Source organism: Larimichthys crocea, chromosome XIX (genome assembly GCF_000972845.2).
Source record: "Larimichthys crocea isolate SSNF chromosome XIX, L_crocea_2.0, whole genome shotgun sequence".
NCBI classification, from domain to species: Eukaryota; Metazoa; Chordata; class Actinopteri; family Sciaenidae; genus Larimichthys; species Larimichthys crocea.
The window spans coordinates 8,929,200-8,956,971 of NC_040029.1; the positions used below are offsets into that span (position 1 = coordinate 8,929,200).

The window sequence follows — 27,772 nt, forward strand, 5'->3', positions numbered from 1 at the left end:
CCTCACATCAGCGTGACTGTTAGTACCAGTGTTTCTCAAAATTCAATCATATTTTTCATTAACCCTGAGGGAATCAACCCCCTATGACACACACACACACACACACACACACACACACACACACACACACACACACACACACACACACACTATACACGCTTCTTGACGATGATAAACATGTTGGAAGTGATTTTTCCATCTGCCTTTCATTCCTTCCACCATCTGCCGTCACCAGCAACTCTGAAAGCTTCAGCCCTGTTTGTGTCAGAAGAATAGCGCCCCCCTCCTCCTCCTTCACTTCACTGCAGATAAATTAAAATTTTTCATTCTGACACCAGGAGTCCCCATTGACTTCCTCACTGATCTTACTGACGCCACACATACGCATCAAGTTATTTAAACTAGATATTGAGAGTTCAGCGAGCTTTAGATGTGTTGGTCGACCAATTTGGATAAAGCAAGGCTCCAGTCCAGCTCCATATTTAGCATACAGACACAGAAATGTCATTTTTCTATCTGTATTTATTTACTAAGAGGGTGTTTTTGGGTGGTGGCTTGAGGATTATTGTATCTTATATTAGAATAGATAACGTTATTAGGGTGGAAACACCTAGGCATGATGCCAAATAACAAAAGAGAGCAGTTGGACGAGAAATGCACAGCATGTAATCACATGTATCCATAAGCACCAACAATTTGTTTAATTAAGGATAGTTATAAGAACAGAAATGATCATAATAATCATGGTTGTTGTGGAAGAACAAGAGAGTCACTTTGAGCATCGTCTAAGATTATTTCCTTTAATTTGCTGTCAGGATTTATGTGGGTGAGTATCTGAACTCTTCACTCTGCAACATGTCTCTGTCTGTCAATCAGCTGAATGCAGGGGTGTCGTCGACTCGTGGGGATGCCGAGGGATGAGATTAAATATAGGCTGTAAAAACTGTCTGTGATGTTTTGGTTTTTCTCACCAGGGATACCCGTTTGTGTGTATTTGATTGACAGTGTCAGTATCTCACTATAAAATGATCTGTTAATATTTTATGGGGTAGAAGAAGAAGAAGAAGAGCCTCGCCTCTCTTTAGTCTTTGTAGAGCGAGAAGTTTAAAGAGAAGTGGGAGTGCAGGAAAACATTTTAGAGCAAATGATGCAGAGATTGTAGGACTGTTGACAATATGTCATGTACTGCTGTCAATTTAATGCATGCAAACATCTCAGAGGGCGAAGAAGGGGGGAACTAAAGAGAAAGCTGTTTGTTCAGTAGAAAGGTGGCGCCATCTACAGTCAGAGACCTTAAACAACACAGTGTTTCATGTATGAATATGTATGAATCTGTGGGTGTGCGGCCACCTTCGTCATCGCTTCCCCAAAGAGTTGGAGGATCCTGATTGAAGCAGCATCCGGTCTGACCCTCCAATCCACAGGATGAGCAAAACATGGCAATAATTGTTCTGAAACTCTTGGTTCAAAAGTCAACGAAACAACTCTCAAACAGGTGAAGTCTTTTCTTTTGGCCTTTTCAAGCTTTTATTTGATGGAGACAGCTGGAGAGTGACAGGAATGTGGGGAGAGAGAGATGCAGCAAAGGGTTACAGATGGGATTCGAACCCTGGACCGCTGTGGTAAGAACTGAGTCTTGCGGTGGATGCTCTACCAAGTGAGCTAACCAATACCTGTCCTGAACAGTTTTAAGGTTAGAAAAGCAACATCCTCAGGTTGAAATCCTCAAAAAAACTGTTTGACAACATACTGTAAGGTTGTGGGTTCAAATCTCACTTTATCCACATTTTACAAACCAATCTGTCAATGTGAAATGGTGAGTTTCAAAATCCTCAGAGAAAGTAACTGTGAAGCAAATAGACAGCGAAGTTGTCAGAGCTCCAACAGACACACGACTGACTTCAGGCTGTAAGGTTGTAGGTTCAAACCTCCATTTATCCACATTTTACAAACATCTTTTAATTAATCTGTTCGCGTATATCATGATGACAACATTATGCTGTTCACTGACAACATTCCATTGTCCATTAAAGTCTTAAAACACACAGTGTGTTGCTCATGACACCAAAAGTCCGACAAGAGGTCTGATCCTCAGGCAGGTTCTGAAGTCGTAGGTTCGAACCTTATAAGGGGCGAAGGGTTTGGAGGTCTGCATCTCAAAGAAAGAGTGAAATCCGTCAAGAAACAGTTGACAGCTATGTGATCTGATGGCTCAGGATGGTAGAGTGTTGCTTGGAGCTCCTGAAGTCGTAGGTTCGAACCTTACGAGGGGGCAGTTGCTTTTGAGTTCTGCGTCCAAAAGGAAGACTGTAAAACGCGAGAAAAAAACACCACCACCTATGTGGACCAATAGCTCAGATTGGTAGAGCGCTGCCTGTAAGCACTGAAGTCCTGGGTTCGAATCTTACGAGGTGCCCTGGCTTTTGAGGGCTGCTTCCAAAAGGAAGAGTGTAAACTGCGAGAAAAAACATCACCCCCTGTGTGGGCTGATAGCGCAGATTGGTAGAATGCCGCCTCTAAGCGGTAAAGTCGTGGATTTGAATCTTTTGAGGGCTGCGTCCAAAAGGAAGAGTGTAAACTCAGAGAAAAAACATCACCACCTATGTGAGACAATAGCTCAGGTTGGTAGAGTGCCGCTTGGAACTTCTGAAGTCATGGGTTCGAATCTTATGAGGTGCAGTGGCTTTTGAGGACTGCGTCTAAAAGGAAGAGTGTAAGCTGCGAGAAAAAACATCTCCACCTGTGTGGGCTGATAGCTCACATTGGTAGAGCGCCGCTTGGAGCTTCTGAAGTCGTGGGTTCGAATCTTATGAGGTGCAGTTTGTTTTGAAGGCCAACACCCAAAAGTTAGAGTTAAGAGCGCTCACGGTGAAGATCTCATTGGAGCTCACTGGATAGCTCAGTAGTTGATGCTGCTGACTTTGCCCCGGCTGATGCGTGTTCGAATCCAGGCCTAGAGCTGCCAGCCTCGGATACATGGATGCTTTGGAACATCATCTGGCTAACCTGTAAACAGCGTTAGTCCAGAGTTCAATAGATGCGATCGGAAACTGAAATCATATGCTACAGATTCACGAGGTACAATAAATAAATGTGCTACGGCAAGGGGGAGCCAGGACGACAGGTCTGAGGGGGGGTGATTATATTATCCCCCATAAATATACCGAGATCTTTGGGTACCAAGCCCCAACATACGAGTAAATGAATATGATATGAATACTGTGACTTGGGTTAGTCAGGGACCTGAAGTGAGTAAAGTACCAAGTCCTGATGATAACATCATGATGATGGGACACTTATTTTATTTTTTTCATTTAATTTATTTTTTCATTTAATTTTTCATTTTATTTACACACATATATATTCAGGATATACTGAATTAAGGAGTTAATGAAAAAAAATAAAAGTGACATGTTTGCTTCATCATTGGGGCGTAACCCTATCCTATCTGTCTGACTATCCTATCCTACCGACTGGAAACTGCGATCATGACACTATCATCAGGACTTGGTACTTTACTCTTACACTCTCTTCCCTGACAAACCTATCATATCATATTTATTGGGGCCCAAATATCTAATTTGGGGGATGATTTAACTCATGTCCCCCGAAAGACCTGACAGTCAACCTCGTCGTATTTATTGTACCTCGTGAAGCTGTAGCATATGATTTCACTTTCCAGTCGCATCTATTCTGGACTTACACTGTTTAGATTAGATCTTACATTTAGGTTAGCCCCAATGATGTTCCAAAGCATTCATGTATCCCAGGCTGTAGCTCTAAAGGGACCGTGCCTACGGGTCCACCGGGATTCGAACACGCATCAACCGGAGCAAAGTCAATGGGATTAACCACTGAGCTATCCACGGAGCTACAAACAGACCTTCACCGTGAGCGCTCTTAAGTCTAAACTTTGGGTGTTGGCTTTCAAAACGGACTGCACCTCATAAGATTCGAACCCACGACTTCAGAAGCTCCAAGCTGCGCTCTAACAATCTGCGCTATCAGCCCACACAGGAGGAGATGTTTTTTCTCGCAGTTTACACTCTTCCTTTTGCACGCAGCCTTCAAAACCAACTGCACCTCATAAGATTTGAACTCACAACCTCTCGACTTAGAAGCGGCGCTCTACCAATGTGAGCTATCAGCCCACACAAGTGGAGATGTTTTTTCTCGCAGCTTACACTCTTCCTTTTGGACGCAGACCTCAAAAGTCAGTGCATCTCATAAGATTCAAACCCACAACTTCACTGCTTACAGGCGGCGCTCTACCAAACTGAGCTATAGGTCCACATAGTTGATCACCTGTAGTTTCCACTCTTTCGTTTGGATCCAATCCAATCCCCCGTAAGACTTCAGTGGTCAAAATTCTCCACATGTCTCATGAGGTTTGAACCCATGACGTCAGAATCTCAAACTAGTGTTCTAACCCATTGAGCTATTGTCTTACATACCTCACCATTGTTTCTTGGCAGTTTATACTTCTTTTGGACAGACACCTTAAAAGAGTCCTAGACATCACAGGGTTTGAACCCATGACTTCTGAAGCTCAAAGGAGCGTTCTAACCCAATGAGCTATTGGCTCACATAGCTAAAGGTAATGTCCTTGTGGTTTTCACTCTTTCTTTTGGACAGAGACCTTAAAATCCACAGCTCTCATAAGATTTGAACATATGACTTCAGAAGCTCAAACTAGTACTGTAACACAATGAGCTATTGGCGCACGCAGCTCATGATCGGTTCTTGGCAGTTTACACTCCTTCTTTTGGACAGACACCTCAGAAGAGTCCAAGACATCACAGGGTTTGAACCCATGACTTCTGAAGCTCAAAGGAGCGTTCTAACCCAATGAGCTATTGGCTCACATAGCTAAAGGTAATGTCCTTGTGGTTTTCACTCTTTCTTTTGGACAGAGACCTCAAAATCCACAGCTCTCATAAGATTTGAACCTATGACTTCAGAAGCTCAAACTAGTACTCTAACACAATGAGCTATTGGCTCATGTAGCTCACGATCGGTTCTTGGCAGTTTACACTCCTTCTTTTGGACAGACACCTCAAAAGAGTCCAAGACATCACAATGTTTGAACCCATGATTTCTGAAGCTCAAAGGAGCGTTCTAACTCAATGAGCTATTGGCTCACATGTCTTAAAGTCATGTCTTTGTGGTTTTCACTCTTTCTTTTGGACACAGACCTCAAAATGCATAACTCTCATAAGGGTTGAACCCATGACTTCAGAACCTCAAAGGAGCTCTGTACCACACTGAGCTATTGGCTCACATAGGTAGCTCTCATGTCTTTGTGGTTTTCACTCTTTCTTTTGGGGAGCTGAAGAAAGATGCTAAAGTGTGAGTAGACAGAGAGGATGAAATGCCAAAGAAGGTCACCGGTCAGATTTGAACTGTGGCCCGCTGAGGCTCAGTACACAGGTGAACACTCTTCCAGGTGAGCTAACCAGCATGCTGTCTGCATCTTTGTCACCTTCATTTCTACTCAGTGCTGCTCTGAGCGGGATTTGAACTCACAACCTCTGGATCTAAAAGAACCTCAGGGGCAGGATGGTAACCCACTGGATCAGTGAAGACGTAGGAGGACATGAGAACCAGTGAGCAGTGGACCATGTGGTCCAAAAGGACATGAAGACGTGGGATCCAACCTCGGCTCGCAAAAACTCAAACATCAAACTAAGTAACAAACTAGTATACTGACTTTTTGCCATACTATACTAAGACTTTTTTTCATATAGTATACTGACCTTTTTTGCCATACTATACTATGACTTTTTTTAATAGTATACTGACCTTTTTTGCCATACTATACTATGACTTTTTAATATAGTGTACTGACTTTTTTGACATACTATAACATGACTTTTTTTATATAGTATACTGACCTTTTTTGCCATACTATACTATGATTTTTTTTCATATAGTATACTGCCTTTTTTTGCCATACTATACTATGATTTTTTTTCATATAGTATACTGACCTTTTTTGCCATACTATACTATGACTTTTTTTTAATAGTATACTGACCTTTTTTGCCATACTATACTATGACTTTTTTAAATAGTATACTGACCTTTTTTTTGCCATACTATACTATGACTTTTTTAAAATAGTATACTGACCTTTTTTGCCATACTATACTATGACTTTTTAATATAGTGTACTGACTTTTTTGACATACTATACCATGACTTTTTTTTATATAGTATACTGACCTTTTTTGCCATACTATACTATGACTTTTTAATATAGTGTACTGACTTTTTTGACATACTATACCATGACTTTTTTTATATAGTATACTGACCTTTTTTGCCATACTATACTCTGACTTTTTTTATATAGTGTACTGACTTTTTTTGACATACTATACTATGACTTTTTTGATATAGTATACTGACTTTTTTTGCCATACTATACTATGACCTTTTTTTGCCATACTATACTCTGACTTTTTTTTATATAGTATATACTGACTTTTTTTGCCATACTATGCTATGACTTTTTTTTTGCCATACTATACTATGACCTTTTTTTGCCATACTATACTATGACTTTTTTATATAGTGTACTGACTTTTTTGACATACTATACTATGACTTTTTTGATATAGTATACTGACTTTTTTTTGCCATACTATACTATGACCTTTTTTTGCCATACTATACTATGACTTTTTTTATATAGTATATACTGACTTTTTTTGCCATACTATGCTATGACTTTTTTTTGCCATACTATACTATGACCTTTTTTTGCCATACTATACTATGACTTTTTTATATAGTGTACTGACTTTTTTGACATACTATACTATGACTTTTTTGATATAGTATACTGACTTTTTTTTGCCATACTATACTATGACCTTTTTTTGCCATACTATACTATGACTTTTTTTATATAGTATATACTGACTTTTTTTGCCATACTATGCTATGACTTTTTTTTGCCATACTATACTATGACCTTTTTTTGCCATACTATACTATGACTTTTTTATATAGTATACTGCCTTTTTTTGCCATACTATACTGCTTTTTTTGCCATACTATACTATGACCTTTTTATATAGTATGCTGACTTTTTTTTGCCATACTATACTATCCCTTTTTTTAAAAAAAAGCATACTGACTTTGTCTGCCATACTATACTATGACTTTTAAGCCATACTATACTATGACTTTTTTTGCCATACTATACTATGACTTTTTTATTTAGTATACTGACTTTTTTGCCATACTATACTATGACTTTTTTCTCATAAGGTTTGAAACCATGACTTCAGAACCTAAAACTAGCACTCTAACACAATGAGCTACTGGCTCACCCAAAGTTTAGACTTAGGAGCGGTGAAGTCGTGGGTTCGAATCTTACATGGTCCAGTGGCTTTTGAGGGCTGCGTCCAAATCATGGACTTGCCATCATCAGGACTTACTGCGATCATCATGTTATCATCAGGACTTAGTACTTTACTCTTACCTGAAGGACGTGGATACTTTTACACTCACTTGAGGTCCCTGACTAACCTAAGTCATATTCAGTATTCATATCATATTTATTGGGGCCCAAAGATCTCAGTATAATTTGGGGGATGATTTACTCACGTCCCCCATCAGACCTGCCTGTCATGCTCGCCGTAGCACATTTATTGTACCTCGTGAATCTGTAGCATATGATTTCAGTTTCCAATCACATCTATTCAAATCTAGACAAATGCTATTTAGAGGTTTGCCCCAATGATGTTCCAAAGCATCCATGTATTCCAGGCTAAAAGGCTAAAGGACCTTGCCTAAGGGTCCACCTGGATTCGAAGACACATCAGCCGGGGTAAAGTCAGTAGGATTAACTACTGAGCTATCCAGTGAGCTCCAGTGAGCGCTCTTAACTCTAACTTTTGGGTGTTGGCCTTCAAAACTGACTGCACCTCATAAGATTCGAACCCACGACTATAGAAGCTTCAAGCGGCTCTACCAATCTGAGCTATCGGCCCACAGAGGCGGAGATGTTTTTCTGGCAGTTTACACTCTTCCTTTTGCACGCAGCCTTCAAAACCGACTGCACCTCATAAGATTCTAACTGACAACCTCACGGCTTAGAAGCAGCGCTCTAGCAATGTGAGCTATCAGCCCACACAGGTGAAGATGTTTTTTCTCGCAGCTTACACTCTTCCTTTTAGACGCAGCCCTCAAAAGCCACTGCACCTCATAAGATTCAAACCCATGACTTCAGAAGCTCCAAGCGGCGCTCTACCACCCTGAGCTATTGTCTCACATAGGTGGGGATGTTTTTTCTCACAGTTTACACTCTTTTGGACGCAGCCCTCAAAAGCCACTGCACATCATAAAATTCGAACTGACAAATAATGTACTTGACCCATCTGAACACAAACTCGTTCCTTTGGATTTAGACCTTCAAAATTGATTACAGCCCTTCAACACATTTAGACACTGATCTTACACCTCATAAGGATTGAACCTACGTCCTCCACACTTCAAAGCAGCGCTCTACCACCCTGAGCCAGTGGAGCAATGGACGTAATGGATTTTGAGTCTTTCTCTGGGTCTTGCACTTCAAAAGCATTTGAGGATCAAATGCACAACTTAGACTAGACTAGGCTAGAAAGAGAAGACTAGACTAGACTAGGTTAGAAAGAGAAGACTAGACTAGGCTAGAAAGAGAAGACTAGACTAGACTAGACTAGACTAGAAAGAGAAGACTAGACTAGACTAGAAAGAGAAGACTAGACTAAAAAGAGAAGACTAGAAAGAGAAGACTAGACTAGGCTAGACTAGACTAGAAAGAGAAGGCTAGACTAGACTAGACTAGACTAGAAAGAGAAGACTAGACTAGAAAGAGAAGACTAGGCTAGACTAGACTAGAAAGAGAGGACTAGACTAGAAAGAGAAGACTAGACTAGAAAGAGAAGACTGGACTAGACTAGACTAGACTAGAAAAAGAAGACTAGGCTAGACTAGACTAGAAAGAGAAGACTAGACTAGAAAGAGAAGACTAGACTAGACTAGACTAGAAAGAGGAGACTAGACTAGACTAGAAAGAGAAGACTAGACTAGACTGGGCTAGACTAGAAAGAGAAGACTAGACTAGACTAGGCTAGAAAGAGAAGACTAGACTAGAAAGAGAAGACTGGACTAGACTAGACTAGACTAGAAAGAGAAGACTAGACTAGAAAGAGAAGACTAGACTAGACTAGACTAGACTAGACTAGAAAAAGAAGACTAGGCTAGACTAGACTAGAAAGAGAAGACTCGACTAGAAAGAGAAGACTAGACTAGAAAGAGAAGACTAGACTAGACTAGGCTAGAAAGAGAAGACTAGACTAGAAAGAGAAGACTAGACTAGACTAGACTAGAAAGAGAAGACTAGACTAGACAAGAAAAAGAAGACTAGACTAGACTAGACTAGAAAGAGAAGAGAAGACTAGACTAGAAAGAGAAGAGACACAATATTAAACATTAAAAAATGGACATCATTATCAAGTTTTTGTTTTGTGTGGTGAAAAGTTATCTGCTCCTCCCACCAACCAGCAGCAGGAGGAAACTGGTTCAGCTGCCTGTTTGTCAGCAGCTCCGAAGGTCGAACAGCCCTCAAATTAACCTGCTTTGAGTCCACAGAGGAGTTGCAGCACAGAGCAGACGGTAAAAGATGAAAAACATACTCCAATATTATGATTTTTGATTCATTTGATTCTTTAGAATGTCTTTTAATAGTTTAGATTTTGTAATTTTGCTTTTGTGGCTTTTTGACTTTGAAAAGCTCAGACTAGGCTCCATGGTTTATCATCTATTAGATAATTAGAGTTTTAGGAAAGTAGACTTTGTCTCAAAATGGATTTTAAAGGCTGTTGGTATAACAGATGACCTTGGTTGAGGCTTTTACAAACTAGATCTTCTTGATTTTATGTTATGGGTTAAACAGGAGCTTGCAGGTATTGACACCTATCTCTGTTTGGGGGAAAACACCCCGTGAAAGAGTTTGAAATGTTTTTCTGCAGTCATGGAAATTACCACGAGATGATGCCGACCGCTCCTCCGGTGCCTCGTCGAAATGGGAAGCAATCAGTCGAGATGTTGGGCCTGTTCGGACAAACAGAAGGAGACGGTCGTGGACAAACAAGGAGAAACAAAGGCATTTCTAAAAGAGACTAAATCTTCTCTCAGCTCAGAGGAGACACCAGCTGACGGTTGTTCTTTGGACCTTCCTCCAGCCAGAAAACCGATACTGGATTTTGCCCAGAAGATGTCGGAGGATATTGTCGCCCAAGCTCTGCTGCTCTGCTGGGAGGTGGAGATTCGTTACAAAGATGTGCCTTTCATTGACATCGAGTGTGAATATGTCATATGAACTGTTTTCTTTTTTTGACTGAACTAGGACTAAAACTGAACTGAAACACTAAGAAAGTGGTGAAAATGTCAATTAGTTCAATTAAAAGTCTGTATTTACAGTATTTTTGTAATAAAACTAACTAAAGAAGACTTTGATTTCATCTCAAGAGAAACATGAATACTGAGGAGGAAAATATATCAGGTTTTCAATATTTGAATGTTTGGTATTTACTTCAACAGTTACTTCTTGCTGCCACATAGTGTCACCAGTGAGTGATCTTTCGTTTAAATCTGGTTTATAGAATAATCCCCCAAAAAATTTGGGGGTTTTATCATAAAGAAAAATGACCTGACAATAAAAAATGCTAAAATTCCACCAAAAACATACAAACACATTGTTTGAAACCTCGTAACTCAGCCAGCAGTGACAGGACTGATAATTTTCTGTCTCAGTGAGAAAATTATACGTGTCAGACACCCGGCCAACAGGATGACCTTGTACATTTCTGTGGACTTCAAACATAACCAGGGTTAGTCAGAGGGGGGTTAAGTCAATGTTTCCCTGCTCAGACTTTCATGTCTGAGACGAAAAGACTTTTTAGTTTGGCACCTTTAATTAAATAAATAGATTTTTTTTTCTGTCTTGTGCCTTTAATGTTAAGTAACATTTCAGGCAATCCATCAGGCGTCATGACTAAGGAGAAAAGTACAGGTTCACATTTTTTAAAGTCTGTCACGTGTCTGTATGAACATTGAACCTCACCCCTCTTCTTCTACTCGTCCTGTGTCAGTAAGACATATTTTTAAGTTAACCACTAGAGGGAGGTAACATACAACAGTTTGATAACCAGTGAATTAAAGTTTTTTAAACACAAAACCTCATCTTCAAGCACTATTTACAGATCAAACTTTCACCTCAAAACAGTTTTACCTGTGCTCAAAACCAAATTTTTACAGTACTGTACCCTACATCTTACAAACGTGTCCTACTCTTCTCTGAATGGCATTACTAGGGTGGACATTGACATCTTTCTCGTCCTCCACCTCTTTCTCCTCATCCTCCACCTCGCATACGCACTCGTCCCCTAACACAGTTTCCTCTATCCATTCTCAGACTCTCTCATTCCCACCTTCAACAACCTGTTTGCTCTCCTAACTGACTTACATTGGTTGTGTTTTACATCATTTGAAAAACAAGTTAAATCAATTTCGAGTGGTTGTGTTTAATCAATGACACGTCTGCTCTATTTGTATTTACAAATTTGGATGGCGTGCATTGGAGCGCAGAATGTGTTTAGAGATTTGCATCTCTGTAACTGTGTTTTTGTTGTTCACTGAGGCATAAAAGATGCTCTGCGTAATGCGATACTGCAAGGACAACATAAGATAAGGGCTCACCCTCTCTGTCACAACAGCAGCTTCTTCGTGTTGGACCCTGCCACTCTCTCTTTAACCTGCCGTGAATCCTGTTTCCTGTCATCACATGGCTGCCTCACCCTCACCAGCCCTGCCGTACCGGTTTCATGTCAGACCGTCTCGTCTGCCTGTATCTGGATAGAAAATTTGTGATTGTGACCTTGAATGTTTTTTCCCTCCACTCAGTCCCACATGTAAAACAACATGAGGAGTACTAAAGTCTTTTTTTAAACAAATAAACATCTTGAATTGAAAAGAAATGTGGTATGAATCTTCTCCGACATCCTGAATCCGAATCTCAAATCATAAAACTTAAACACAACATTTGAATATTTCCAGTGTCTCTCTTTGTTTTGCTTCTGTTATCATCAACAACATCGGCGTTTGCAAATTTTGTCAGATGACTCACTCGCACTCTGTAGCCTCGAGCGCAGGAGTTGGAGCAACACCCTCCCATCCATGTCACCTTAATTGACACTGCCGCTCCACCCAGAGGTGTTGGCTGCAGCTCAAGACTGTTGTTTTGTTTCAAAAGCTCAAAAAGTCATTCGTGGATTGTTACGAAGCTTCAATTTTAAGAAACCAAAGGTTAATGTCCCACGTTTACTCAACTTGACATTTATTTTTTTTATTTTTTGGGGGACTTTTCTGTCCATATAAACTTTATTTAATCTTTAGGGTTTGGGGATTTGTTTGAAAATATCTAAGCCAACTCAAGGTCCACTTCCAAGCTAAGTAGAAGACCTTGAGGACTAGATTTTCTTGTCAAACTCAATAAATAAAACAAAAAAAACCCAAACAGGTTTACGTCTTCAGAATATTTTATTTCATATAAGGACGGAAATACAGCTTTAGACTATTTTAATTGCACATGCACTTTTCTGCTGCACCCATGCTAATACAGAACCATTGTGTTTTATTTGCATGCATGTTTCCTTCACAAAGCAAAATAGCAATATGTTATCAAATACTTCGTCTAAAAATGTTTCTTTCAAAGAGTGGGTAGAGTTTCACAGGAGGTATGGTGCCTGGAAGACAAAAGAAAGACATGGGTGGATGGGTGGAGAAGTCAAACCTTTCTGTGTTTACAGGTGTTTGTTGATTTGATCCTCACCTGAGTTTCTGTTTTCACCAGTGTCCTCGTCCATGTCCTTGTCCACAGCCGCGTCCATGCCCGTGCTTGCGGCCATGCTTTTTACGACGGCCACCGTGCCCGTCATCTTCGCTGCCACTGCTCCCACCACTCCCGCCAAGACCAGGGCGATCATCATCAGGATAACCTGGTCTATCGGGGTCTCCGCCAAGACATTCATCATCAGGATAACTTGGTCTATTGGGGTCTCCGCCAAAACAACCATCATCACGATAATCTGGTCTATCGGGGTCTCGGCCAAGACATTCATCATCAGGATAACCTGGTCTATCAAGGTCTCCGCCAAGACATTCATCATCAGGATAACCTGGTCTATCGGGGTCTTTGCCAAAACAACCATCATCAGGATAACCTGGTCTATCGGGGTCTCCGCCAAGACATTCATCATCAGGATAACCTGGTCTATCGGGTTCTCCACCAAGACATTCAACATCAGGATAACCTGGTCTATCGGGGTCTCTGCCATGGCGATCATCATCACGATAATCTCGTCTATCGCAGTCTCCGTCATCACGATGGTCTCCATGGTGATCGTCTCCTCCAGAGCGACTATCTCTTCCATGGCCTCCTCCAGGGCCATCATGAGCCCCTGGCTGGGGACCCAGGTCGTAGCCAGAGGCGGACTGGTTTGCTGGAGCAGAAGAAAGAGACTTGTTTCAAGAATAAATCAACAACTTCTGCAAAGATGAGATGTGACATTCAAACTTCTACAACAGAGAATAAACAAATAAAGAGAGAAGAGTCTCTTACTTGCACCGTTGAACATTTTCAGTGGACGGTGTTTGTCTTTGTGGCTGATGACTCTTTAATGATACAATGCTACAAAAAGAAAAGAAGGAGGTGTCCGTCACATTTCAGTTTAACCAGTTTGACTTGAAAATGACAGCTAATCAAAAATGAAGCACAACTAGTTTCATCAGGTGCAAAACGTTCATAGAAACCAACAAGTTACCTACTTTATTAGCATTTTTAAGTTCAACTCTTGATGTTCTTCAGAATCTTTAATAATCAAATCTCTCAGCTTAATAGGTTTTTCTCAGATGATTACTTTGTACAGGATTCTGACTTTGAATCAGATTGTTTAAATATCATCAAGAAAAAGACAAAATACATCTCTGCCTCTGCAGGAAACATGCTAATAAACATGACCTTATTTAATTTCATTAGATCTCAGACTCTGATAAATACTTCAAATAATTCACAGGTTTTATCTATTCTTTGTGCAAAACTTTAAACGGTGTACTTACATGAGCTTGGCAACACGACTGTAGCTCCTGTGACAGGCGATGCACTGTGATCAATTAGGACCGTCTGCATCCTTGTCCCATCGCTTCAGTGGACGGGGTGGATGGGTGGATGGGTGGAGCGAGAGGCAATATCGTGAGAAGTCGAACCTGTGATCTGTGTTTACAGATGTTTGTTGATTTGATCCTCGGCCAAACAAAACCAATTTACCTACAGTATCACCTGTTCATAAGCACGGCATGACAAAAACAATCTTATGATTGTAACGCTCCTAAATCTTACACACTGGACCTTCAGTCTAGGCCGCCCTCTGCTGGATCAACGCAATGTAATGTCATTGCAAAGTAAGAATAAACATCAGTTTTACATAACTCCCCACGCATCTGATCAGTCCAGCTCAGAAATTATGGTGCTCGCTGTTATGAAACAAGATATCGAACGCCACCTCACGTCCCATCATGTCGTCGATAGCCTGCTTCACCACGCCGTGGAAGTCTCGGGAACAACTTGGGGTGGGAATTTTTCTGCAGAGGCAACAGACAGAAAGTGATTTATCATGTGATAATAAAAAAATAAAGAGTACTGTAGCTGTTTTGTGTTCTACCAACAGACTTAATGGATGTGACGTACGGGAGCTGAGGCCAGAACCTCCAAACCTTACTTCTAAGATCATCTAAGATCTCACTGAAGAAAAAAAAGCTAGTTAGAGGACCTCAAGGACAAAATGTTTGTGCCAAACTCAATAAATAACACAAAATTAATCTGTTTGGATTCATTGTAAAAAAAAACAACAACAACAAAAAAACAGCTTATGTCTTCAGAATATTTTATTGCATATAAATGTAGAAATACAGCTTTAGATCATTTTCATTGCACATGTACTTTTCTGCTGCGCCCATGCTATTACAGAGCATGTTTCCTTCACAAAGATAGTACAGATGCCATACTAACAACGGGTCCAGTGTGAGTACAAAGCAAACATGCTGTCAAATACTACGTCTATAAATGTTTCTTTCAAAGAGCACAGCGGCGGGCAGAGTTTCACAGGAGGTACGGCGCCTGGAAGACAAAAGAAAGACAAAGAACATTAAGTGTTTTAAAGTGTAATACTGACCTGTGGTTTGGTTGGTTTCTATCGAAGGTCGTGCACATGGATAAATCACTAAACAAATCAGGAACGTTAAAGGCAGACAAAAAGCCTCATCAGGACTGTGTTGGTGTGGTTTGACCAGATCTCATCAACAACAATCGCTCAGACTAAGAAAAGTTTGTGTCTCACCTGAGTTTCTCTTTTCACCAGTGTCCTCGTCCATGTCCTCGTCCACGGCCACGTCCATGCCCGTGCTTGCGGCCATGCTTTTTACGACGGCCGCCGTGCCCGTCATCTTCGCTGCTACTGCTCCCACTGCCACTGCCGCCACGACCAGGGCTTCCACCACCACTACCACGACGTCGATGAGGGCTATGGTCATGATCGCGGTCTTCATGGCGATCGGGGCTGTGTCTGTCACCGTGGCGATCTTGATCACGGTCAGGGCTGCGTCTCCTGCGGCTGTCGTCATGGTCATCATCACGATAGTGGTCTCCTCCATGGCGATCATCGTCACGGTGGCGATCATCATCGTGGCGATCTCGTCTTTGGTGGTCTCCACTATGACGATCATCATCATGATGATCTCGTCTATCGTGGTCTCCTCCGTGACGATCATCATCACGATGATCTCGTCTATCGCGGTCTCCGCTGTGACGATCATCACGATGGTCTCCATGGTGATCGTCTCCTCCAGAGCGACTATCTTTTCCATGACCTCCTCCAGGGCCATCGTGAGCCCCTGGCTGGGGACCCAGGTCGTAGCCAGAGGCGGACTGGTTTGCTGGAGCAGAAGAAAGAGACTTGTTTCAAGAATAAATCAACAACTTCTGCAAAGATGAGATGTGACATTGAAACTTCTACAACAGAGAATAAACAAATAAAGAGAGAAGAGTCTCTTACCTGCACCGCTGAACATTTTCAGTCGATGGTGTTGCGGATGACTCTTTAATGATACAATGCTAGAAAAAGAAAAGAAGGAGGTGCCCGTCACATTTCAGTTTAACCAGTTTGACTTGAAAATGACAGCTAATCACAAATGAAGCACAACTAGTTTCATCAGGTGCAAAACGTTCATAGAAACCAACAAGTTAATTACTTTTAGCATTTTTAAGTTCAACTCTTGATGTTCTTCAGAATCTTTAATAATCAAATCTCTCAGCTTAGTATGTTTATCTCGGATGATTACTTTGTACAGGATTCTGGCAGGAAGTAGCTTTTGTTTTTGTTTTTTTAATCACAGCTGAGCAGCAATTCAGGTTCAAGTTCAAAATGTTTAAATATGATAAAGATAAAGACAGAATACATCTCTGCCTCTGCAGGAAACATGCTAATAAACATGACTTTGTTTCATTTCATTAGATCTCAGGAGATAAATACTCATTCACAGATTTTCACTCTACTTCGTGCAAAACTCTCATTTCTAAAAGACAGAAGATGAAACGGTGTACTTACATGAGCTTGGCAACAGGACTGTAGCTCCTGTGACAGGAGATCACTGTGATTCATGAGGACTGTCTGCATTCTTCGCCCATGGGTGGAGCCAGAGGCCATGTCGTCAGAAGTCACACCCTGCTGTGTTTACAGGTGTTTGTTGGTTTGATCCTCAGCCGAACAAAATCAAGTCACCTACAGTATCACCTGTTCAAATCCGATCTTATGAGTGCACACTGACACACTGGACCTTTAATGTCTGCAAAGTGGATCAAGACTGTTCAGTGTCAGCATGTCTGGGCCGCCCTCTGCTGGATCAGTGCAATGTAAGATAGATTTTTCCATGCACAGATGTAGCTCCTAACTTCACGTTTATTTTGAAGCTGGCGCCGTATCAGCGACTCACCTGCACAGGTGATGGAGGATGATCCACAGCTTGTAAAGTCCAAAAAATCAAAATGTGTTAAAACGAACATGTTTTTATCTAACGGAATATTCCTCTTCAGTCCACATTAGTCCACCTTTAGTCTTTAAAAGGTGCACACCTGTATTAACGACGTGCACACCTGTATAAACGAGGCGGTGCAACAGCTCCGTAACACACTGAATATGCATTAAATATGTATTACTTTATTAAAGTTGACTTCCTGCGGACTTATTTGTTTACATAGTTTCAGGACGTGACAATGTGGAGGTGGCGGAGTGATATTTTTAGTCAGGTGTGCTGTCATGCAGGATTTGAGCACGTCCAGTTGACCAATCAGATTGCTCGGTCGGACCTACTTGTTGTATGATCAAAACACAAAATACTCATGAAGGAGTGAGGGAAGGAAAGGTGATGACATTTTTTTGATAAATAATCATGATGGACAAAAATCTGAGAATTAGAAATAACACAAATATACAAAAACAGATTTTTTTTACTTACTAAAGAAGAATTTGGAAATGTTGTGAAACACAAAACGTTTATTTAAGTTAAAGACTACAACAAACAACAAAACATGTAATGAAATAACAATTCAGAGAAAACAGAGAGATGGTAAAATGATTTAAAAGTATTCACGTTTGATTAAAAATGCAGCACACGTAAAGAAGAAGAACACAGAATAAAATCCAAAGAGGACAGAGATTTTTTTTTAAACCATCATTTTTTTGGAAATATTTGAAGGTTTGTGTTTCTATTAAAAAAAAATTAAAAATAAAGTCTAAATATTTTGTGATGATAGCTGTAGTTTCATGAGAAGTAGTCATAATATCACAACTATAGATATTACCTTGTAAATGTCTGACTGTTTTTCCTTGAAATCATCAACACCCTCTTGTATTTATTACAGATTTGTAAGATTTGACATGAACGCATATAAAGGTAAATATGCACATGTAGGCCAATCAATGGATACAAACAGAAAATACATTTGTGCAGACAGTGGCTTCTTGATATTGGCTCGATGGATTGAATGTTGCCCTCCAGTGGTTGAGATCAGAAGCGAACATTTCACAGTTTTTTCTTCTCGAACAGTTTCTTCCAGGCCGGCATGATGTGTTTATAAACCTTCTCTATCTGTAAGGCACAGGCAAACATCAGTGTTGCATAACACATCTGATCAGTTCAGCTCAGAAATCATTATCTTTAACATGCTGATATTATTCCAACATTAAATGAGTCAGAACCATAAAATAATCCACTGACCTGTTCGGATTTCTTGACTCCGTATCTGAAGAGCGTCGCCTGGTGCTCGCTGTTATGAAACAAGATATCGAACGTCACCTCACGTCCCATCATGTCGTCGATAGCCTGCTTCACCACGCCGTGGAAGTCTCTGGCTGGGTGCGTGCTGTCCAACATGTTGTTGACCTGCGACATTTCAAAAGGGAATTAACCAATAATTCAGATCTCATGTGATTATCATGCGAGCTTACCTTGTACTTTTCCCCCAGCAGCTCCAGTGGATCCAGCTTGACCTCTGACCTCAGAGCTCGGCCAAAGAGCGGCAGCTTGGAGTCTGAATCTGACAAAACAGACGAAAACCTCCAACTTATCAAGTCATTTATGTTTGTAACTGAGTCTTCGATGTTAGTTTAGTCAAAGCAGTGCCTGTGTCTAAGAATAAGGCAGGTTTCTGCAGCACAATCACTCAAATTTTAATACTAGAATACCACTTAAAGACAACTTCAAGACACAACAGTCACATTGTAGACAACGAGCGCAAACACCAACCTCGACATGTCAGGTGAGCGACGTAGGGAACGCCGTCCTTCTCGCCGTAGTACACCGCGAAATGAGAGAAGTATTTGTTCCTGGGATACTCCACGATGTCTCCCGGGAACAACTTGGGGTGGGAATTTTTCTGCAGAGGCAACAGACAGACAGAAAGTCATTCATCTTTTTTGCCTGGTTTGTGACCTACCAGCACACTTACTAGAGGTGATATACAGGAGCTGAGGCCAGAACCTCCAAACCTTACTTCTAAGATCATCTAAGATCATTAGACACCCCGAAACAGGCTGCTGAAACCAACACATCCAACAAAATATCATGGCTCTCCTTTAATGTCCAACAATCTTTGATAGTATTATACATGTCAATATAATGTGCAATGCTGCTGAGTCTCTAATAAAACGTCATCAGCAATGTTAAGTCATTAATGAAGGCCGTAATAAAGCTCTTCAGGTTCATTCAAGAGTCCCACTGGGATATATTTGCAATAATGACCGGCTCGCTGTACGTTATCCTGCTTAATACACGGCTACTTACTAAAGAAATCAATATTTTATGTCAAATTATTGATTCACAAACATCTTCTATTGTGTTTGCTTGACTCCATCAAGTCTCCGGTTGAAAATCTACAGAAATAAAACAAATCTAGATGTTTTAAATTGATTTTATGGGACACCAAAGACAGAAACGTGTAACTGAGACTGCAGACCGAGTTGGATTTTCTGTCACACTTCACTGGGTATACTTTCAAACTTAAGAGGAAGTCGCTGTACCTTTGCTTTTCAATGCTCTGTGGTGCCTTAATTTTTAGCTTCCAAGCATAAAAATCCCAACATTAACCACTGGACTTTGGTAGTAATGCTTCACATCTTTCTTCATGACTGTCCGTTGCTCTTTCTGATGGATTTAAGAGCTAAACCGACAGTGTGTAAGATTTTTTTCAACCTCCCAAAAATGTTCTTTGTTGCAGACAAAGCATTAATTACAGCCATTGCAACGTCAATGACAAATCAACATCAGATTAACATGCAAATAAAAGACAAATTAATTAAAAAGCGTCATGTTGTACTCACCAGGCCCATGGGTTTAGGTATTTACTGTGGCTTTCTTCAGTCGCTTGTGAAGTTAAACCCGCAACACACACACACACTCATCTGATTTACATAAAGGCTGTGCTGTTATATTTTTATCATCAGTGTCAGTCACACTAGACTGACCTCAGCCCTCGATGGACCCTTTACTCGCACCCACACCTCATAAAAACCCCTCTGTTGTAATTTGTGTTGTAGCTTATCTTCACTTTAGGTGTGTTTTTGTGGGTCGGGGTGATTTTTTGGGGGGACATTTCTGGGTGAGGATCACGAGTCTCCGTGTGTGTCCTCGGGGTGTGTGTGAAGCAGGTGTTTCCTAAACAGAGTGCGAAAGAGGAAGTAGCTTCAACAATTCGGCTTCGATCAGAAGATGTTTTTATTAGAGACGTGAAGGCACTGCGAAGACAAGACGCGTTTACACAGTTTTTTTTTTTTTATTTCTGCTCGTGTGCAGGTCGAACAAACAAAAACACAGAAAGTGTCAATCAGTGAGCTTCAGAGGTGTTGGTAGTCCCGTGTGGACAGTCAGGCTAGCCGTTTCCCTTTGCTTACAGTCTTTATGCCTGACAAAGAGGACGAAAGCAAACAAGCTTTAAAAAAAGAAATGAGATGAGTTTGATATGACAAGCCCTCGAGCTCCAGGGGCTTTATATTTAAGATTATTTTAAGGTCACTGCTCAAACAAAACAAAACAAAAAAAAGCCAGCTTGTGGAACAACCGTGTCTTTTTAACGTCTCCGCAGCTCAGCCCGATAAATTCACAGTATTGACATTAAGATTTGAGTTTGAAGACGAGGCGGAGCTGCTTTACTGAGCCTGAACTTAGAAAAAAAACACACAAGCCTGAAGGAACCGCTTCGGGATCAATACGCTGGTAGAAGCGGTCGAACTTCACGAACATCTGAACCCAGATTCGACTAAATAATTGCAAAGAAATGAACTGAAATAAAGACGTTTGATTATTTATATGAAAGGCCGACCTCCTCCTGGAATTAAAGTCTTTCAATTTCAGGATTTTTCAGGATCTAGATAAAAAAAAAAAATCCAAGACTGACAGAAAAGGCATGTAACACCTCGACAACAACACGGCTCCTCCTCTCTTCGAGGAGAAATGGCCTTTAAATAACGTCAAGCTTTACAAAATATCAGCGTTAAGAAAATAGATCTTTGATCATGATGTCACGTGTGAAAAGGCCTCCTGCATTTCCTTTTATAATGTCACGCCTCAAAACTGCTTTTCTCTCTCGTCACATTCAGTCTTTTGCTTTAGAAACATCACGATTTATTCTCGATATCTTAAACTTTCCTGCATTCAAAACTGTAAAACCTGACACTGCTTGCTATTTTTTCACTTGATTCTTCAGTGTGGGCGACATATTCGTCAAGTTATCGTCATTTCCAGCTGACACAGGAGTTCTTCAGCGGCCGTTTAACAAACTAATCAGAGATGAGGCTGAAGATTCTCAGGTGAGGTCAAGGATTAAAACGCTCAGCCAGACTTAAAGCTTGAGAGAAGATGATCCACCCTGATATCACGAAAAGAAAAATCCTCTCACGTTTAAAAAATATAGATTATCTGTAGAGAAAAAAAATAAACATCTCGATTCGTCGGACCGGCTTCGTGACACACGTACGGCTTAGAAAAGTCACATTCTGATTTGAGAACTGCACGTTGGATTTTTGTGAAACTGCATTTGCTAAAAAAAAAAAAAAAAGTGTGTGATGTGTGTTTATGCAGCGCACACACACACACACACACACACACACACACACACACACACACACACACACACACACACACACACACACACACAAAGATTAATGCCCCTTGATAAAGTCAGTGCAGCATTACAGTCGTTCAGTCTGTCAAAGGCACCTGAGTTTAACTCCAACCTGAGCTGGAGGTTCACCAGTGTATACAACACACACACACACACACACACACACACACACACACACACAGTGTGTTAACTGTGTTCCTGTCCCTGACTCTGGCTCTCCTGAGTGTCTCTGCCCCAGCTGAGGCCGTTGATAGGTGCGTGTTTGTCCCAGCTGTCCGCGTTGTGTCCGTGTTTCCTCTGGTGGCGCTTGTAGTTGTCCCAGTGCCCCGTGGTGTAGTCGCACTCGGCGCAGGCGTACGGCTTCTCGCCCGTGTGCCGCAGCATGTGCCTCTTCAGGTTCATGCTCTGGTTGCAGGAGTAGCCGCAGACGCCGCAGTGGAAGGGCTTGGCGCCCGAGTGGATGCGCTCGTGTCTCCGCAGGTTGGCGAGGTTCCCGCAGGCGTAGCTGCAGGACGGGCACTGGTAGGGCTTCTCGCCCGTGTGCACGCGCATGTGCCGCTTGAGGTTGTCGAGGTGCGTGGAGGTGTAGGTGCAGTGCGGGCAGTGGTGGGGTTTCTCTTCAGAGTGGGTGTGGGCGTGGCGGGCCAGGTGGTTGGGGTAGTGGGACAGGAAGGGGCAGTGAGGGCAGTGGTACAGCTTGGTGCCACGTTGACCCCGCCGGGAACCGCGAGACGCGGTCGGACTGCAGGGAGGCCCGGATCCATCTTTGGACAGCAGGTCCAACGAGCAGCGACGACACACCTGACAATCCAAACAGAGATCACGGTCAGAGGTTTGAGTCCACACACACCATCAGCTCGCTTGGCATTTTCTCGTTTTAATAGAGTAACAACTCAACGGCACGTGACTGCATAAGTTTATTTTAAACATGGAAAAGAAAAAAGGCTAAAAAAACAAAAATCAACAAATAAATTCACCCAAATTGAATCTTCCATGTTTGAGGAGTAGGAGGAAGTATGAACTAATTCCTTCTCTGCTGACAGAGACAACTTACTGCTATGGAAACAAACAACACATTGCACAACTGCAGCGCACTGACTTCATGAAATGTGATGAAAACCTCAGCATGACTCATAATTAACGAAAAAAGAAGAAGGAAAACAGAATCAGTGAATCAGAGTTTCGGGAAGCGTACCTGTCCTCCGTCGCTCTCCCCGTCTCCCTCCGCTTTCTCCCCGTCCAGGTCGGCCTCCTCCAGGGTGAGGCCGCACGCCCGGCAGCACAGGGGGAAGAGGAGGACGGGGAGCGGGGCGGAGGGAGAGCCGAGGCCCCCTAACGTCTGGAGGTAACCCGAGTCCTGGGACACCCGGAGGGTCAGGTCTGACACGACTGTGAGAAGGAGAGAAAAACATTTGGAACATTTTAATTTTCTTATTCAGGAACAATAACCTCGATCAACCCAACCAAGAATAGACCTCGAGTGACACACTGATAACGAGAAACTCATCATCCAGCTAAACTTCAAACTTCCTCCTTTGACTTCTTCTTCTTATACACTCATCTCTAAAATATATTTTTTAAAAAGGCCTCTGGGTTTTCTTCCCTCTCTTGGTTTGACTGACATCTTATTTGAGAATAAGAGTTTGTCAAAGTGTTGCTGAACGCATCAGCTGCAGGTGAATTCACCAGAGGTTAGCCACGACTCTGCGAGCGCTCAACCAGAGAGAGCTCTTCTGCATTTTTCAGCCTCTTTCAGTTTCAGCTTGTCGCTTCCTCTTTTCTGCTCGGCGCTTCCAAAATTAAAATTCCCCCCTGCGGGCTTTTTCTGACAGTGAGACGAAAATCAACTGTGCTCACCTCATCTTGGGGGGATTTATTTAATCTTTTTAAATAAATAATTCTGTGGATACACTGCTCACAAAAAGTGAGGGATACTCGACTTTCAGGTGAAATTTATGGAAGGTGTAAAAAGTTCTGCTGTGATATTATCTCATGAAAGTTGGGCGTTTAAGTAGAAGCATACGATGATTTATTGATAGAAAAGCTAACAACAGTTGTCAATGTCTCAGTAACTTGTCATGTGTCCTCGAGCATACGACTGGACGTGACAAGATGGACTAAAATATTAACAGAGCTATTGGATATTTTTAAAAATGATATTTCCCCCAATAGGAGAAAACCGGTATTGTGAGATGCAGGTGAGATCCACACCCACCTGACTCATTACATTCTCTGTCTCTCACAGGAATGATGCATCCTTCATTCATCTCAGTGAGTTTTAAACTGTGCAGGTCTGCAGCCTGCAGTCATCAAGGAGTCGGCTGTAACACCACCGAGCTCTTCGACTATGTTTCAGAGATCTGCAGGCGTTCGTTACCTTCTTCAGTTTCGGCTTTTTTCCGCCTCCCTCGTCTTTTCTCCTTCGGCCTCCTCTGCGGCCTCTCCTGCGTGTGCATGCGTTGGTGTCTCCTCAGGTTGCCGAGGGAGCTGCAGGCGTAGCTGCACTGGTGGCAGCCGTACGGCTTCTCCCCGGTGTGGGTGCGGGCGTGGCGCTGCAGGTTGACGAGCTGCGCCGAGGCGTAGGGGCAGACGGGGCAGCGGTACGGCTTCTGGCCATCGTGGGTCCTCATGTGGCGCTTGAGGTGGTTGGAGTAGCGAGAGGTGAAGGCGCACAGCGAGCAGGAGAACAGTTTGGGAGGGAGGTCGCCGGCTTCGCCCGCCTTGCTCGCGCTTCTCCTCTTTCTGTCGGAGCCGTCGCTGATGGATCCGTCGGCCAGGTTTGATTCCTCCACCTGAGAGGAGTCGACTGACGCTTCATGCTGAAAGCCTTCCTCACAGGTCAGACAATAAAGCTCTGCGCCAAGGTCCAGGCCCACACCTGGAACAAAATAAGTCAGAAATAAAATCAAGTCTTTTTCATTATTTCAAATCAGGTTGGACATGCTTCAATCTGGACACGACATATTGATGGGAAAAAATAAGAAGAAAGAAAGTGTTGGAGGACACAGACATGGCCTGGTGAAGCTCACGGATTAAACATCTGACGAAGAAAAACTGTTACCGAGATCTAAACCTGCCGCCAGAGGCATGTCTCCGAGGAGCTGACCGCATCCTTTACAGGAGAGGAACGCCGGGAAGGCGGAGCCTGTCGGTGCTGAAGGGTCGTCCTCGACGCTCAGAGAGAAGACGGTCATCCCTGAAGAGGAACACAAGAGTATGAAGAGATTCCACTTCACGGGTAATCCAACATGACGCGTGAGAGATGAAGACAAACATGCTGTAGTTTATTTAAACACTTGGAGAGCAGGTCTGACGGGAGCCTGTTAGCTGACACCATGTCTGAACTGAACTGAACCATCCCTCGCCTTTACCGAGCTTTTATTTTGGCGATTTGACCAGACAAAGACAAGATAATGTGTGTGTGTGTGTGTGTGTGTGTGTGTGTGTGTCACTGACCTGACTCTCTATCCAGCCCCATGATCTCAGAGTCTCCAAACTCCAGCTCTCCACTCAGCAGGAAGTCGCTCTCCAGAACCAGGCAGCCCGACTCGCACACCTCCGCCCCGGCCTCCGACTCCACTGCACACATTTAACATTTCTCATGATCGCTGCTTCACAAAACAGACTTTAAAAAGTTTCCTAAAAAATAAAAAAAGGCGGGGGGGGGGGGCTTTGTACGCCACGTGTGTTTAAGATGGACCACAGTAGCAGGGGTGGAGAGGAAGTGAAGAGGAGATAAGCAAAGGAAATGAGTGAGGATGAGATAAGTGCGGAGGAGGAAGAGTTGAGTCAGGAAAAGGAAGAGGAGTGAAAGAAGGGATGAGACACAGAGAGAACATTAGAGCTCGGTTCATAATTAATTAGTGACTGAAAAACGCGACATCAACAATAAACACAAAGCCTGAAGCGTGGGGTCTCAAACGAGGAGCCAGATCCAGAATCTCTTGAGGCTGCACACGTGAAATGTTAAATCTGTCCTGCAAATTATTTTATGATTTCCCATTTGCTCTGTCTTTTAGTTTGAAGTCTCTTTTCTAGCAACGCGGGCAAAGACGCAACGTGAAAATCAGCTCGTCATTTTATATTTAGCACCTGAATTTCGTTGGGTGTGCGGGCGCCTTTTTGACACACTACAGATGAAACTAACACCGTTAAGTTAAGAAATGCCGTCTTGTCAATGAGAAGAAAGCTGAAGGAGGACGACAGACCGCTCTGAGAGAGAACTACCCGACTGAATAAAACAAATCTGAATCTGAGGACGTGACGGCCTTTCCTCTGTCGGACGTCTTAGCCGTGCACATCCTCACATGGCAAGCTGCCATTTAGACACACACCAGTGAAAACTGTCTTATTGTTTACTGAAGCTCGGATCCTCTGATTGACTGCTTGCTTACTTAACACACACACACACAGGGTGGGAACGCCACAAAACGAACCCTCTGCAAGGACACGGTTAGGAAATAAGAACAAGAAACTCCCAGAGCGGCGATTATGAGATAAAACGGAGGTAAAAGGTGAGTGGAAGGGAACGAGAGAAACAGGAAAGGATGAAAGAAAGAAAGGAAGAAGACGAGGGCGCGCGGTGGAGGTCAGACTGCGAAGAGGAAGCGGGGACAGGAAGCAGAGAGGAGGAAGAGAGGAAGTGGACGGTCCATCTGAGCCAGAACATTCAGGATGAGATAACAAACACGTCCACTTAGAGGACAACACGTCTCCGGGAGTCTTCCTCCATGACTGCTGTCAGACTTTACAACACCTGATCATGTCGTAGTCGCATTTTACAACATTTGTTTGATTGTTTTTCGTGTTTATTGTGTAGGTTATAGATATTTCTGTCTGTTTATTGTTGTGTAGCTACACTTACAAGTACATTTCCCCGTGGTGGGATGAATAAAGTATATCTAATCTAATCTAATGTAAGGAAGCCTTCAGTGTCAACATGTTAGAGCAGTCAGGCAGCGTTTGGCTTCCTAACTTTTTAAAAATCTGTATTTAAGTGGACAAAAAGACACTTTAAGGAGACACCAGACTCACGTTTCACCGGCTGAGGGTTGGATTGTTTCCTCCGCGGCATCTTCGCCTCTCGTCGGTCCTGCTCCGGTCGTGTGTGGGGGGGGACACCGCCACGCACAGCGGGCTGAAAATCCGTCCGACTGTCCGACTGTCAGGCAGCCACAGGCAGCCAGCTAACTGCATGTCATCATCATCATCATCACCTCCTTCCTCTTCCTCTTCCTCCAACGGACGGTAACAGCGGCGGTGTCATCACTAACGTTAGCAACACCGACATAAAACCTTTAAATAAAATAAAATAAACCGTGAACACGACGCTGGGTTTTTGTTAAACACACATTTTTTTTAAAGTTAAACCCTGCGAGTGAGTCTTTGTTATTGTTTCAGCGGTAAATAGACGGAGCCATCTTGTTAGCCGCCGTAGCTTAGCCTGAGTCAACTTCCAACGGTCGGAATCCAGCCGTTAGGACTACAAACCTCGAGTTTGAAAAAATAAAAAACTACATTTACAGGCGTCACCTGTGCTCGTTAACTCACCTGTGATAAAGTCCACAGAAATATAACAGCCGTCGAACAAATGTGGCGAACTCAAAGTCTTTTGTTGCGCACACACATACACACACACACATATACACACCGCTGCTGCTGACAGAGGTACGCCGGGTCCGGGCTCCGGGTGACGTCAGCTCTCTGCCGCAGAGGATCCTGGGATTTGAAGTCTTTATAACAATACATGAACTACATATATAAAATTGACCTGTTTCCGGAGAGATTTGCTGTAATTACAAAGTAAAAAACTTCCAGCTAGACATTTAAGAACATACAACAACAAATAACTTTTAACGACAAATAACAAATAACGATTTGCAGCAGCTTATTGCTCTTACTAATTAGACTTATTGTATTGTTATTTGGGTTCATTTTGTTCTATTTGACCTCAAATAAACTGGTTTAACCCTTTAAACATACATTTAC

General features: G+C 42.4%; 4 protein-coding genes across 6 annotated transcripts; all 4 read right to left on the reverse strand.

Annotated features, from left to right (window-relative positions):
- Positions 1–90: 90 nt before the first annotated feature.
- LOC104931488 (zinc finger protein 513-like) lies at positions 91–27,498 on the reverse strand. 3 transcript variants are annotated; one of them, XM_027291593.1, is made up of 8 exons: positions 27,335–27,473; positions 26,819–27,079; positions 25,241–25,363; positions 24,846–24,980; positions 24,162–24,662; positions 22,980–23,173; positions 21,924–22,585; positions 91–149 (listed from the first exon to the last, which is right to left on the reverse strand). In XM_027291593.1, the coding sequence occupies exons 2-7, from the start codon at positions 26,856–26,858 to the stop codon at positions 21,971–21,973; spliced, it is 1,608 nt and encodes a 535-aa protein (XP_027147394.1). In that variant the 5' UTR covers positions 26,859–27,079; positions 27,335–27,473; the 3' UTR covers positions 91–149; positions 21,924–21,970. The 3 variants fall into 3 exon arrangements, with proteins under 3 accessions (XP_027147394.1, XP_027147395.1, XP_027147393.1); XM_027291594.1 differs by lacking the exon at positions 91–149 and having other exon boundaries at positions 20,362–22,585; positions 27,435–27,498; XM_027291592.1 differs by lacking the exon at positions 91–149 and having other exon boundaries at positions 20,362–22,585.
- LOC113748307 (uncharacterized) lies at positions 12,586–14,261 on the reverse strand. The gene is made up of 4 exons (XM_027291616.1): positions 14,173–14,261; positions 13,676–13,744; positions 12,887–13,556; positions 12,586–12,800 (listed from the first exon to the last, which is right to left on the reverse strand). Exons 3-4 carry the CDS (start codon positions 13,506–13,508, stop codon positions 12,736–12,738), a joined length of 687 nt encoding a protein of 228 aa, XP_027147417.1. The 5' UTR covers positions 13,509–13,556; positions 13,676–13,744; positions 14,173–14,261; the 3' UTR covers positions 12,586–12,735.
- LOC104931477 (uncharacterized) lies at positions 14,978–17,106 on the reverse strand. Its single transcript, XM_019258310.2, has 4 exons — positions 16,716–17,106; positions 16,164–16,222; positions 15,450–16,044; positions 14,978–15,229 (listed from the first exon to the last, which is right to left on the reverse strand). The coding sequence occupies exons 3-4, from the start codon at positions 15,991–15,993 to the stop codon at positions 15,117–15,119; spliced, it is 657 nt and encodes a 218-aa protein (XP_019113855.2). The 5' UTR covers positions 15,994–16,044; positions 16,164–16,222; positions 16,716–17,106; the 3' UTR covers positions 14,978–15,116.
- Positions 18,010–20,067, reverse strand: plaat1l (phospholipase A and acyltransferase 1-like). Its single transcript, XM_019258313.2, has 5 exons — positions 19,986–20,067; positions 18,913–19,042; positions 18,615–18,703; positions 18,385–18,549; positions 18,010–18,255 (listed from the first exon to the last, which is right to left on the reverse strand). Exons 1-5 carry the CDS (start codon positions 19,992–19,994, stop codon positions 18,190–18,192), a joined length of 459 nt encoding a protein of 152 aa, XP_019113858.1. The 5' UTR covers positions 19,995–20,067; the 3' UTR covers positions 18,010–18,189.
- Positions 27,499–27,772: the final 274 nt, after the last annotated feature.